The sequence below is a fragment of the Protopterus annectens genome, chromosome 12.part0, assembly GCF_019279795.1.
Source record: "Protopterus annectens isolate FY-2018-M chromosome 12.part0, PAN1.0, whole genome shotgun sequence".
NCBI classification, from domain to species: Eukaryota; Metazoa; Chordata; order Ceratodontiformes; family Protopteridae; genus Protopterus; species Protopterus annectens.
In genome coordinates, this window is record NC_056746.1 from 830,491,748 (window position 1) to 830,505,675 (window position 13,928).

A 13,928-nucleotide genomic window follows, 5' to 3' on the forward strand; every position below is an offset into this window, starting at 1 on the left:
GTTGTGCTTGGTTCTTTAGCTCCATGGTCAAACAGCCTCAGTCAAACATAAACCAGAGAAAGCTTTAGACAGATAGAATTAACTCACATTTGTGGCTATGACTTCATACTCGAAATGCCCCTCTTGAGGGAGAAATCATTAAGATAAGTCAGCCCTAACAATGTCCATTCCCATATTTAATGTATAAGCAAGTTATACTGATACCTTTATGACATTATTGAAATATGAAAGCTTTGCCCACCTGATTACTTTTTTATTTTTATTTTTTCTTTGTTAACCAGAAGGACAGCCAGTCAGAGGGCCATTTTCAGCCACAACCTGGGCCCAATGTCAATAGAAACCAAAAGAATGATAACAATCATGGCATGGAACATGCAGGTGATAAATAATAATGCAAACGCCCAGAATTCAATAGCATCATAGAAAAAGATAAATATACATGCATTTTTCCATTAGTGATAAACCAAAGAAGGTATACACATTTCACTATGGTTGCTTTTGCAGATCTTTGGATAGAAGGAAACTTTCCTTAAAAAAATAAGCTTTCATGGTTCATACAGCTATATGATAAATCGAGCATTCATCTAAACTGATCTGGTTTCGGACAGGTAATTGCATTTTTGGTTTGAATAAAATTTTAAAATTTTTATTACTCAACATTTTCAAAGTTTCGTCGTCATTCCAAAGACATGCTTCTGGAGCATTTCTCCACGAGCCTCCGCTGAAAACAGGCTCTGTGGAACCTAGTCGGACTTTCCCGGTCAACAAATGATGAATAAAATAAATAAATAAAATAAAATTTGTGTAATTTCATTTATGTTTGTGATGAAATAAATCTTGCACAGATGGTCGTTTTCACGATACTATAGTGATGAATGATGGCAAGGTCTGATAATAGGACTGGTTTGCTGGGCTGCAGCTCCTCCAAATTGTAATGAAAAATGGTTTTATTTAATTTATTAGTATATTTTTATTAATGTTAAAATAACCGATGTTCACATTCTCTGGACTGGGAACTCGCTCAGCACTACACGTATATTTTCAGATTTCTGTCAAGGAAGAAAGTCATTTTACTCCACTCACCTGTTTTATAAATTCCATCAGAACTCAAGATTAAGCTATTTAATCGAAAGACCATTGTCACATGCATAGGTATATCTGCAGCAAATTTGTAACTAAGGGAGTGTGACGTGACCTTACTCTATGTTTATTAAAGGACCTTGAAGCATGCCCCCCTGTGCTCCAACACTCTTGACTTCATAGATACACAAGTTTCATGGTTGTGCAACAATGGACAAGGGAAAAAGTCCTAAACAGCACACAATGGTCTTGAAAAATCAGGTGTTTTGCTCTAATACAGTTAAGTCAGTGTCTCCTCAGTTTCTTTATTTGTGTTCATGTGTATATATGTGAACGGTGACTGCCTTTGAGAATGTGTGTGTTGAAGACATTAGACTACCACGGCAAAGATTCATTTATTTATTTATTTTCATGGCAATGCCCATCAGAATGTAAATGTTCGTGCAGGAAACTACTGAGGGAATGCAGATGGTTGCACAATGTGTTGAGATGCTCCCTGTACCCTCAACACATATATCTGTAGATTTTTGCTTGCAGAAATGTATTTAGTGTGCAGTCAATACATTTTGCTATTTATTTTCTTAATAGCCATTAAATGTTGTTATTATACATTCATTGTACTTACAAAATATGCATGTATTTAAACTTTGAAAGGTTTTGTAATACCCATGTTTTAATGAAGTCACTTAAAATATAGTATTATGCTCTGTATGACCTTTGTTAACCCATACATTTGCAGTATTAGTTATAAAGAGAAAGCAATATAATGTGATTTCATTCAATACTAGTGGCTATAATTCTAGTTTAACAGAGTTAATTTAGCAATGTTTACTTTTTCAGGGATTAAGACCAGAAATAGAAGCGACCTATCACCAAAATAATTTAGCACCTGTAAGTATAAAAAACAGTCTTTGATTTTTATCATTCACATCTCACTGCCAGGACATTCCTGTATGATCTGAACTAAATCTTCATTTTGGAGTATTAAGTGACAGCTTATTTTCACACTCATTTATAACATCATCTTTTTAAAAAGATGATACTCATTTTTTCTTGAACGTATCAGACAGCAGGTTAAGTCTCACCCAATCTGGGTTTGATTAGGGCTCAGATATGTATGAGGAGATCCATTCACCAAAGGATGGTAGTGAGGGGCTTTTGTTGGCTTACCCATCATGTGAGAGGGAGTGGGTCTGATACTACTGCAGAAGCTCCATCTGGGTAGGCATGTAATTGCAGTCATAGAAGGGGAGACTTGGGAATACAGTTCCTGCCAAGGAGTGCATGCAGTTTAGCAGAGTGTCATAGGTATTCAGAGATGCTTAGTTACAGCTAAACCTGATGTAGCAAACATTGGCTGGTCAGCAGAGGGATGGTAGTAGGAGTATCAGAAAAGCCTCATAACTTCTATGGGATGGCAAACAATACCATAAGTCTTCTTTCTCAATGCTCATCACTTTTAGTGCCTGGAGAGGCAGAAGTGGATTACAGCAATTTGGGATGGGTAGTGAGGCTAATTAGCCATGGGATATGAAGGAGGCTGAAAAGGGTATCAAAAAAGAAAGGCAAAATTGATTTGGTTATAGTACATTTAAGTGGTGATGGTTCCCTAGTGAATTTTAGCATGCAAGCTTATTGTGCAACTTCAAGCACAACAAACTGCAGACAGCTACCAGGAATTAATTGTAAATGCTAGATAATGCAGATATTATTACTCACAATGAAGCTATGTGCAGACACACAGTGCTTATTTCACTATTTTAAACAACAGTAATTTGTAAATCCTTATGTGTTGCCCTACTCCAAAATTAAGCACACCTCTGATCAGTATTTTCATATATGAAATCTAAAACATTTTGCATGATCAAAAATCCTGAAAGTAAACACAGAATATATCATAATAAGAATGAATCGATCAAGTAGTAGTAGTATGTATTGATGTCTTTTCTGTTGCTCAGTCAAGTCTTTTTACATCTTCTTTTGTCCTTTATTCCTAAGTGTTTTTTGTTATCTGCTTCACTAAGTGCTCAAATGGTAGTAAATAATTCTTTTAAAGAAAACAATAAGACCTTGTCTTAGAATGGCTTAAAATTACACTTCACTTTACAAAAAATGTCTTATAGTTATTAAAGTCTGAGTTCTATAAGTGTATGCAAAAAGATGTTGATAATTAGGTGTAATGCCCTATACTGGCACAATGCCATCACTAATCTAATTCTAAGTACTAAGCCATACAAATTCTTTCCAGCCACATTTTTAACAGAACAAGTAATTGTACTAATGGCTATTAAATTTATACAGAATACAAAATTATAATCTAAGGGCTGTTACTTGTAGCAAGACTTTTGCACGTGTTCCCCCAGTAATAGATGTGGGGGGAGGTGAAAGAGAAAATAAGGAGCAAAGAAATACTGGACATTTGTGAGGCCCAAACCTTTCCCCAACTCAACCATTCCAACCTTGACACCTTAAAACTTTACTGTGTACTGTACTCCTTCCATGAACTCTATCCTTATATACCCTTCCAAATCTCCTATCCTGTAATGTAGGTGCTCATGCTCTCTAACCCATATCGTTTTATGTGCTCTTCTTGTTAGCCCTGTATAGTACTGGCAACATTTATGAACAACATGACAAAAGTACAGTTTTGTACCTACCATAAATGTAGATGTTCGAAGATCCACATTGCTGCAGTCCTAACACTTGGGTAGTCCGCTGTCCCAGTCGGCCCGAATACCAAAGTATAAGGCTGACGTCGGTCAGGGCGCACTTGTCTGACATCAGGACGTCAGGGTACAAATGCGCATGACCGACGTCATATCCTCAGTCTTTTCTTGCCCCAGATGTCAGAAGACCCTAAAAAGATAAGGCCAAAACCAAAAAACACCAAACACTCCTGTACCTAATATATATATACAATATATACAAATTTACAAAAATAGAACCCCACCCACACAACCACCCCTAAACACAGAGGGGAAGGAGGGAGGGTAAATTGGACTGCAGCAATGTGGATCTTCGAACATCTACATTTATGGTAGGTACAAAACTGTACTATGTTCTTCATCCCACATTGCTGCAGTCCTAACACTTGGGTAGAATCCCAAAGCAGAGGTAAGGGAGGATGGCTAAACTATAATGAAGCAGGAGCTGCCAAAATGCCCTGCAACACAGCAGTGGCAAAACCAGCCCTGGATTTAGAATAGAGAGGAAGGTGGTAATGCTTGGAGAAAGTATGCACTGAACTCCAAGTAGCTGCCTCCAAAATATCCTTAGTTGCCACCCCTTAGAAATGCTGTTGAAGTGGCAGTAGCCCTAGTGGAATGAGGCCTAATCCCAGCTGGAATCTCCTTGCCATGATGGGAATAACAGAATGCAATGCAAAACCCAATCCACTTAGATATAGTTTGTTTTGACACAGGCTTGCCCTGAGAACTCAAAGCAAAAGAAACAAACAACTGCTGAGACTGCCTAAAATCCCTAGTCCTGCTTAAATAATAACGCAACTGCCTGTGTACATCTAAAGTGTGCAAAATCTTTTCCCCTATTTTGGGGATCTGCATAAAAAGTAGGCAAATGAATAGTTTGGTTTAAAGCCACACTAGAAACCACCTTAGGCATAAAGGAAGGATTAGTGCGTAATGATACCCTATCCTTATGGAAAATCAAAAAGGCTCAACCGCCATAAGGGCCTGCAATTCAGAAACCCTTCTTGCAGAAGTAATGGCCAACAAAAAGCAGTCTTCCATGACAAGTATTTCAATTCAGCAGTAGCGCAGGCTCAAAAGGTTGTAGAGTAAGTTTCTCCAACACAAAATTGAGATCCCAAGCAGGAGTAGGAGCTCTACGTGGGGTCTTATATTCTTTGCCCCTCTAAGAAATTGCTTGAACAAAGGATGAGAAAACAATGGTGGGTCACAATCATAGTGAGCTGAAATTGCTGCAGCATGAATCTTAATGGAAGAGAAAGACAAACCTTTGTCCAATAACTCAGTAAGATATTGAAGAGCCACACTCAAATTAGGTTCAGAAACATCCAAATCCTTTGCTGCACTCCAAAATAAAAATCTCTTCCATTTTTCTGCATACACTTTACGTGTACTAGGTCTTCTGGCTTCCATAATCACATTCAAAACTTGTTGAGGAAGTTGAGACCTGCTGTGGTTCAAAACAGAATATGCCAGGCTGTTAAATGAAGAGAGTGAAGCTTGACATTGAGTAGATGACCGTCCCTCTGAGACAAAAGGTGTGGAATTAAAGGTAAAGGCCATGGAGGCTTCCTTACCAGATTCCTCAGTAATGGGTACCAGTGTTGCGAGGCCAATCTGGAGCTATCAAAATCATCCTTGGCTTGTCTTGTCTGACCTTTAGGAGTACCTTTGGGAGGAGAGGCAGAGGTGGAAAGGCATACACATGAAGATTTTCCCAACTGAACGAAAGAGCATCCACTTTCCAAGCTGTGTGATGAAACCTTTTCGTGCAAAACTTTGGCAGCTGGTGGTTTAGTGGAGAAGCGAACAGATCTATGTCTGGAGTTCCCCATGACACTGTCAATTTTCGAAATACATGAAGATCCAGTTTCCACTCGTGGGGATCCATGATTTGCCTGCTTAACACATCTGCTAAGGAGTTCTGTGCTCCTGGCAAAAACCGTGCCTGCAGATTTAGCTGCAGGCTGAGCGCAGTCTCCCACAAAATCATTGCTTGCCTGCATAGAGGATAAGAATGTGTTCCCCCTTGCTTGTTGATGTACCATATGACAGTTGTGTTGTCTGTTAGAATCAACACCTGCCCTGGAAGAAGTAACTCCTTGAAAGCCATTAATGCAAACTGGACTGCTAACATCTCCTTCATGTTGATATGTAGATGCTGTAGTCTGGCAGGCCACTTGTCTTGTATCCACTTTCCATTCAGATGAGCTCCCCAAGCTATGTCTGAGGCATCTGTCGTTAGAATCTGACTCGCCTCTGGCCGGGTCACAGAGAGTCCCTTGTTTAGGTGACATTCCTGAGCCCACCACAAAAATTCCTTTTGAATGCAAGGTATTATTGGAATGACAGTGTCCAAATCCTGGCAGTGCTGTGTCCATACATTTTTAGATACCATTGCAGCTTCCTCATATGCAGTTTGGCATTGGGAAGCACCAGAATACAAGATGCCATGAACCCTAAGGCTTGAAGGACTGTCCTTGCAGTCAGCCCGGACTGAAGAGATAGTTGATGAAAGTAAAGGGAAAGATTCTTTTGTTTGTCCGGGGTTAAAAAGGCCATCTGGGCTGCTGTATTCAGTCTCACACCCAGAAAGCACATGTCTTGAGAGGGTACTAGACTGGACTTTATTTCGTTCACAGAATACCCCAGGCATCTTAGCACTGCTATCACATATTCCAGATGCTGAAGAAGCTCGTCCTTTTCTTGAGCCAGAATCAGACAGTCGTCCAAGTAAGGATAGATTTGTATTCCTTTTAGCCTGAAGAAAGCTATGACTGGAGCCAGAACTTTTGTGAATACTCTGGGCGCAGTAGATAAGCCAAAGGGCAATGCAGAGAACTGATAATGGGAATTCCCAGCTCGGAAACGCAGATACTTCCTGCAACTGAGTCTGAATGGCACATGAAGGTAAGCCTCCTTGAGATCTAAAGTTACCATCCAGTGATCTTTGCCCAGCAGAGGTAAAAGCTGTTGTAACGTTAACATTTTGAACTTGGGAATGTCCAGATAAGTGTTGAGGATAGACAAATCCAAAATTGGTCTCCACGTGTTCCCCTTTTTTGGTACTAGGAACAGGCGAGAATAAAATCCTAGGCCCCTTTCTGGCACAGGAACCGGCTGAATGGCCCCTATCTGGAGTAACAGAGAAATTTGCTTGTGAGCCTCTTTTCTTTGTATAGGAGGAATGTCTGGCATGCCCTTGAAAGGAGGCAAGGTATGGAAATAAAACCTGTAACCGTGGTGAACGATATCCAATACCCATCTGTCTTGGGTAATAACACTCCAATTTTCTTTGAAATGTGCCAGCCTTCCTCCGAAAGGTGCTGCCAGGCGAGAAGGCTCTGGCAGCTGAAAAGGCAGGTCATTGGGTCTGCTTACGAAAGGACTGACCCCTGCCCTCACCAGAAGACTGGGCAGGTGAACTCCCTGTTCTAGGCCTAAAAGAACCTTGAGCTCTGCCCCTACCACGTCTAGATCTACCCCTAGACTGAGAATCAAAAGAAGGATATGTCCACCCCTTAGTAGGCCAATTTCTACTAAACTTGGAGGCTGAACCTGCAAAAAATCTTTAACAGTCTGCATAGACTTAGCCTTGTCCTCCATTTTCTTTAACACTGCTTCCACAGGCGAACCAAATAACACATCAGATTGTAAAGGAGCATCTAAAATCCTTGTCTTTACATGCTCAGCTAAATTCTGATCCCTCAGCCAGGCGTGCCTGCGAAGAACAGAACCAGTGGCTGCCACCCTCGAAGAGGCCTGTACAGCATCAAAACCACATTGCAAGGAATGCTTACCCACCTGTTCAGAAACATGAACTAAATCCTGCAACTCTTTACACTCAATACCTTCCGCCAGAGCATCTACCTTAGACTTCAATTGTGTAAGGAGATAATTTTGGTATTTCAACATGTGAAACTGGCAATTCAAAGCCCTCATGGCTAAAGTGGAAGAAGTATACACCTTCTTTCCCCATCTATCCAAAGCCCTAGCCTCTTTATCAGAAGGAACAGGATTTTTAACAACAGAAGCCTTAACACCTTTAGGGCCCTGAGAAACAGTTTCTGGGTCTGCCCTAGGACTCTTAAAAGATACTTATGAGCTTCAGGCACCCTATAATACCTGTCCGGTTTAACTGGGGCAGGAGGCAAAGAATCAGGGTTCAGGGAAGCCTCTGCAAAACATCTTCTACCACATCCAGAACAGGAGGTATAGCCAAAGGCCTATGCTGGGGTAGAAACAAAAATTCCTAAGCCTTTTCCTGGAATCAGAGAAATCTTGACCTTCCCATTTAAAATGCTCCCTCATGGAATGAAGAGTCTCTGAAAAGAAAAATCCTCAGGAGGAGAAGCGAAGGAGTAGAATCATCTACATCAGAATCAGAATAAGGAGGATACTCCTGCAAGTCTTCAGCCGAAGACTCAGAAGCCTCGAACACTGCTCAAAACTCTCAAGCTCAGGTTCCACCCTAGGCCTCTTATCAGGGGCATAGAACCTCTAATCATAGTAATCAAATCTTCTGCCATTTTAAGCATATGTTTCTTAGGCAGAGACCCTGAAGAACTAGGGAGACCCCACTGAAGTTAACCCTGGCCTGCCTCTAGAAGAAGCCTTGGAAACAGAAGGGAGGGCCTAACCACCTTAGGAAGGGAGGGAGAACAGCTACCTGAGAAGCCCCTTCAGCCTGGCCTACCTCCTGAGAGGACACATCTTGTAATAGTAAAGTCTCTCCCTGAGAATCCAAAGGAACTTCTGGTAGAACCACCGGCTCCCCGAGCCCTCTAAAGAACCGGCGTCCGGGACAGGCGGTTCTTCCAACCTTGGCTTTGCTGCTTTGTCCTTGCGCTTTTAGGCAGCGGGCGTCGGAGCATCCGGCGGCATGTTGTAATTACAACGCTTCCCAAAACTAACCTGGCACAATCTAATCTTCTCTTAATAGTGCGTTTGTTAAATCTAGCACAAGAGCGACAGCCAACAACGTCGTGCTCAGGCCCTAAGCAAGGTATACACAAGGTATAGTAATCCCTATGAGGTATCTGTTTCCCACAAGAAATACAGTTATTCACTTTTTCTGACATCCGGTTAAATACTGAGGCAAGAAAAAAACAAAATATTCCCAACGGGTACTTAGCCAACTTTGATTCGGTCTGAAACTCCGACTTCAGAAAATTTCAGAACGCCAACCTGCACTCGCAAAACTGCTTCTGCATCGGACCATGCGGCAAAAAAGACTGGGGATATGACGTCGGTCATGCGCATTTGTACCCTGACGTCCTGATGTCAGACAAGTGCGCCCTGACCGACGTCAGCCTTATACTTTGGTATTCGGGCCGACTGGGACAGCGGACTACCCAAGTGTTAGGACTGCAGCAATGTGGGATGAAGAACATCTTACCTCCACATTCTTTCCATTATTGTTATTGCAAAAATAACCCACATCTGTACCAAAGCATTATTCACATATCGTATATACCCTTACAGGTTCAGAGGTGTTTCCTAGGCTACCGACCACAAGGGCCTTTTTAAGCCTAGCCATGCATCCCAAATCTCTGACAAATTCAGATACCATCGATAAGTGTAAGCAGGGGCCTGGGAGATGAAACATTTACAAGCAGGGGCTTCAGAGATAAACCATTTATAGGTTGCCTGTGTCCATTGGAGACAGAGGTGCCAAACCAGGGACGGATTTCCTCACTTTAAGCTTTGCTCAGTATAAACTATACAGCAATGTAGGCATGTAAAATCACTTGAATTTTTTCAGTAAGGACAAAATGACAAATTGTTTGGATCCTGGACAGCACCTTAGACTTCTCCCTGCTCCTGACCTTCAAACTCTGGTTACTTTTGCACTGTGCTGGTATAAAGCCAGACAGAGGACTCCTAAATTGCATGTGTTCAAATATTCACAACCTTCTTAAAAGATAAATGTATTAAATGGTACCAGCTAAATGCAAACAATTTTTTCTCATTAAGACTAGATTTATTTGATTTATGGCTAAGTATATACTCTCAAGATTTAATTTCTATTACAACGTCCTGGATCAAAGATGATATTTTCCTGATCTGCATTATGTCTTCACAGGATCCCATTATTTCTTTAACGCAAAACTGAACAGGGTAGTTGGTGGGGAATACAGTTTGTCTATTAAACCCATCATAAATTCAGCCTAGGATAGATGTTCACGTCAACAGACTCTTATTCCAAAATAGAACATTGTAGTATTTCTAGAGAAAGCCCATCCAGAATTATTTTAACATTAGCTTTCTTACCCTACATCAAAAGAGTACAAAATTCACAGCCTTCTACCCAGATTGCTGATGGCAACAAAAGGTAAAAGAAACTTACAAGCCTTGGACATTTTAATATTAACCTACATGGGACACATAGAAGTTGTATCTTATGAAGCTTACTCAGAATAGCTCATAACTGAGCCAATAGCCAATCATCTATTCCTTGACCATCTAATCACCAGAGTCCCAGAAAAAAAGTCTCATCAGCCATGTTCACCATCTTCTTCTTTACCAAAACAATTGTCTCAAATACCCTCTACCACTATTATCTTTTAGACAAAAGAAAAGCAATCTGCTCGACTCCATTGTCTCCCCTGTTGACTAGTTTCTAACCTGTCCAGAGATACAAATATTTTCACCAAATGTTTCTGTATCCTTTTAAGAAACTTCTAGAACTGCTCCCTTTATATTATCATAAAGTATAAAAAACCCACGTAGAAAATAATTCAGTGAGTCGTGGAAAGATTTTTGTGTCTTCGGACTATGTAAACAAAGTTGAAAGACTCCATAAAGCAACTTGCTATTAAAATAAATTAACTTTATTTAAAGCCATTCTAGGAAATTTTAGAAAGAAGTTAATAATCAGTATGGATGCAAACATTCCTACTAGGTATACAATTTGGAAGTAAAAATGTAAGTGAAGAACAATGGAAAAGGAGAATAGACAAATTAAATGAGCTTTGTGGTTTTCAAAATCATGCAAGCTATCTTTTAGGAAAAAGGTTAATTTAATTATCTCAGCTTTAATGGGGAAGACAGCTTATCTGGCCAAGCATGTGTACATTACCAGTAACTAATAACCTAATTTTTCAATAACTAATAACCTAATTCTGTTTGCTTTTGTTTACTGAATTTGATTATGTTATAGTTCTGCATTTAAATATGTTGTTTTGGGGTAATCTTTATAGTGGCCAGTGACCTCCGACATTATTACCAACTATTATGCCTGCAGAAACAAGTTCTTATAAAAGGTTATCATCTGCAATGCTTGTTTTGTTGGTGGAGGAATACCATGAAGTTATTTGCAAGCATTGCAAAACTTACAGTGAAATACCCTTCTCAAAACAGCAACAAACCCAACAATCCTTATGGAGTACAGGAAGCTCCTTATACGGGAAAAAGGGATGTGTACTGTTTTGTTAACTCAAGAGCCTCCCACTATCTTTGAGGGCAGGAAAAAGTATACAGAAGATAAAGACAGATGTGCAAGCACAGGACAATTGATAAACCCAGAAAAATAATTATGGAGGAGACTGAGGTAAGAGGGTGCAGGAGACTGTAGAGGAGAGGGCATGGCCAATGAGACCTCATGTACAGTCCTGAGGATGTCAGTAAGAAGCACAGCTTCCACCCTCTCTGGCCCCGGCACTACCTGTGGTAGCCACTTCACAGAGTTAGTGGAATCATCTTTTTCAGAATCATCCAGTCTGTGTAAGTTTTTCTGTTGCACCCCAGCTGGCAGCCATTTTCAATGCACTCACTGCAAATAACAATCATTATATGCTTAGAGCGTCTTCTGTGTGGAGACATGCGTGAATGGGCATTCCTTCATTGCAGGTTGTGCATTAGGCCTGGCAAGCCAGCACGTAAAAATCTACTGCCAATCATTAGCGGACCGGAGTTCCGCTGTGGCGATCCCTAACTGGGAAAAGCCGAAAGGCACAAACATATGCAAAGCCTATTTTAACTGCTATTACACACCATTTACTACAAGTGCTGGATCAGTCTCCTGATACTGGGGCAGACCCAGATTGTAGGCTTTCTTCTGGAGTTACTATTCCTGCCACATTGACATCAGGCATCTGTGCCTTCAACACCTACTTCATCCACTGCCTTTTTCTGAATATAAGAAATTTGCTGCAGGACATAAAGCAGTTTGTCGGTGAGTTACACCCACCTTTACTCAACCACCAATGTTCTTCAGTTTGGATATAGCTCCTCAAACTAAAATGAAAAGGAATGCATGCTGGAGGAATTATTGGAGTCAAATGTGGAGGACAAGCTGACATACTTTTTTGAGATTTACTCCCTTGGACACAGATTCAGTTATGAGGACAATATTTTTACAGAGTCAACCCAAGAAGACACGTTTTAGATTGATCAAAACCAAAAAACAGTGCAGCCAAGCAATGGTGAAATAGAAGACTCAAAACCAAAAATATACACCAAGTTAACACGAGAGGGACCCAAAATAAAGTTTTTAACGTAGTTCAAGTTTATTAGTTGCTATTAGTCACCAAGACTTCCTCAGGGTCCAACTCATGCTACTTGGTGTATATTTTTGGTTTTTAGATTGATCAGTTATTTAATTCAGGAATATATCAGGGGTGAGGAAGTCTGACCCCTTACTGTACATGGAAGCCAAAATCCAGGGCCATTGTTCTTCTAGTGTAAGTTTTCAAAGTAACGTCTGACAAAATCTTCTAGAAGTGAACTCATAAAACCTAGAAGAACTAAATTTTTGCAGAGTCCTGGAAAAATCAAAGTACCTTCTTAAGAAAATTATCTGTTTTTAATCTCCCTCGATGCCTCCAAAGGATTGTTTAGCACTCGGCTTTAGCATGGTAACCTGTGACAAGAGGGCACTATTTATGTTAGACTGATTCAGAAAGAAAATATATACATCTGCAACTTTGGGACTGAGAGCTATCAAATGACAGACCCATATGTTTCAGTGTTAGGAGGATATACTATATTCTCTGCCTTTTGGATAAGATCCAGTGTAATGTTAGGAGGATATATTGAACTAAACAGAGGACATGATCAAGGGAAAAACTGATAAAACTCTTAAGGACAAGATCACCAAATTGGCAAATACTGTTCTAGTATGGATAGGCATGCCATAAAATGCGGTCATGACCGATTAGATGCCTCTACCAAGATGGCAGATACTGGCATACTGGTTAGATGGCAGACCTGGCTTAAGATTCATGCCATCTTTGAAGATGTTAAGGGGCAGGTTCTAAATGTCTCCTTAGATATGAAACTACTTTTTGTGTTCCCAATATTTTCAAGATATTGAAAAATAAAGACAGGATTATGCCATCTGTCGGGCAAATATTCCATTGTCTCTTTCCCAGATAAAGTAGAAATTTTCCCACCAAGCAGTCACTTTTTCAAAAAAAAAAAAAACAGTTTAGGGTAAAGAACAATACAAACAGCAAAGACAGTTTTAGAAAGAAGAGCAGACTTAGAGAGATAAATAATGCTAAAGCAGGCAGCAGCATAGGAGATCAGAGGACAGATCCTCTACCAGTAACCGAACAGTGCCAAGACTCAGTACTGTGTGCATCCATTCCTTACTTCTGTCCATTATTCTGATTCTCATGGGAGGGAGACACTCCTCTTGCAAGGACAATCGATTTATTCTGACTTCAAACCAGTCATTAAGAAGGATTGTATCCTCTGCCCACTCTGTACATTTCAGGAGGATTTCTCCTTTTTATGTATGCCTTCTCAGCTTCCACAAAAGTCAGCTATTCTTTCTAGGTGTTGTGTTTGCTTATCTTCTAGCAAGCAGAACTGTAGAAGTGGTTTGCTCTTATGAGAAAGGAAGAGTGTTTTTCTCCAAGGTTATTTTGATGTAGAAAGGGGACCTGTGGTGACCAGTATTGGACTAGTCTGTGTTGAAAAAATTGTGGAAGTGAAAAAGTTTGCAAAACCTAGTCTGCATGTTTTCCTACCTCAGAAACATAAAACTGCCCCATTAGTGTCCCTAGATATTGACACCTGTATATCTGCTAAGTAGCACACACAGAAAACACATTTAACTGTCAAGACATATCTGGAGGACCTGAGCTTCATATCTGCATCTATACCTGCAATTCCCCCATCCCAGTTTGCTCA

At 40.4% G+C, this 13,928-nt stretch overlaps 1 protein-coding gene across 1 annotated transcript in view; it reads left to right on the forward strand.

The window, feature by feature from the left end:
- Positions 1–13,928, forward strand: part of CDH26 (cadherin 26) — a 2,018,873-nt gene that overhangs the window by 1,899,600 nt on the left and 105,345 nt on the right. The window contains exon 15 of the mRNA XM_044089870.1: positions 1,921–1,971. Coding sequence (XP_043945805.1) covers positions 1,921–1,971 — 51 coding nt within the window. The remainder of the gene's footprint in view (positions 1–1,920; positions 1,972–13,928) is intronic.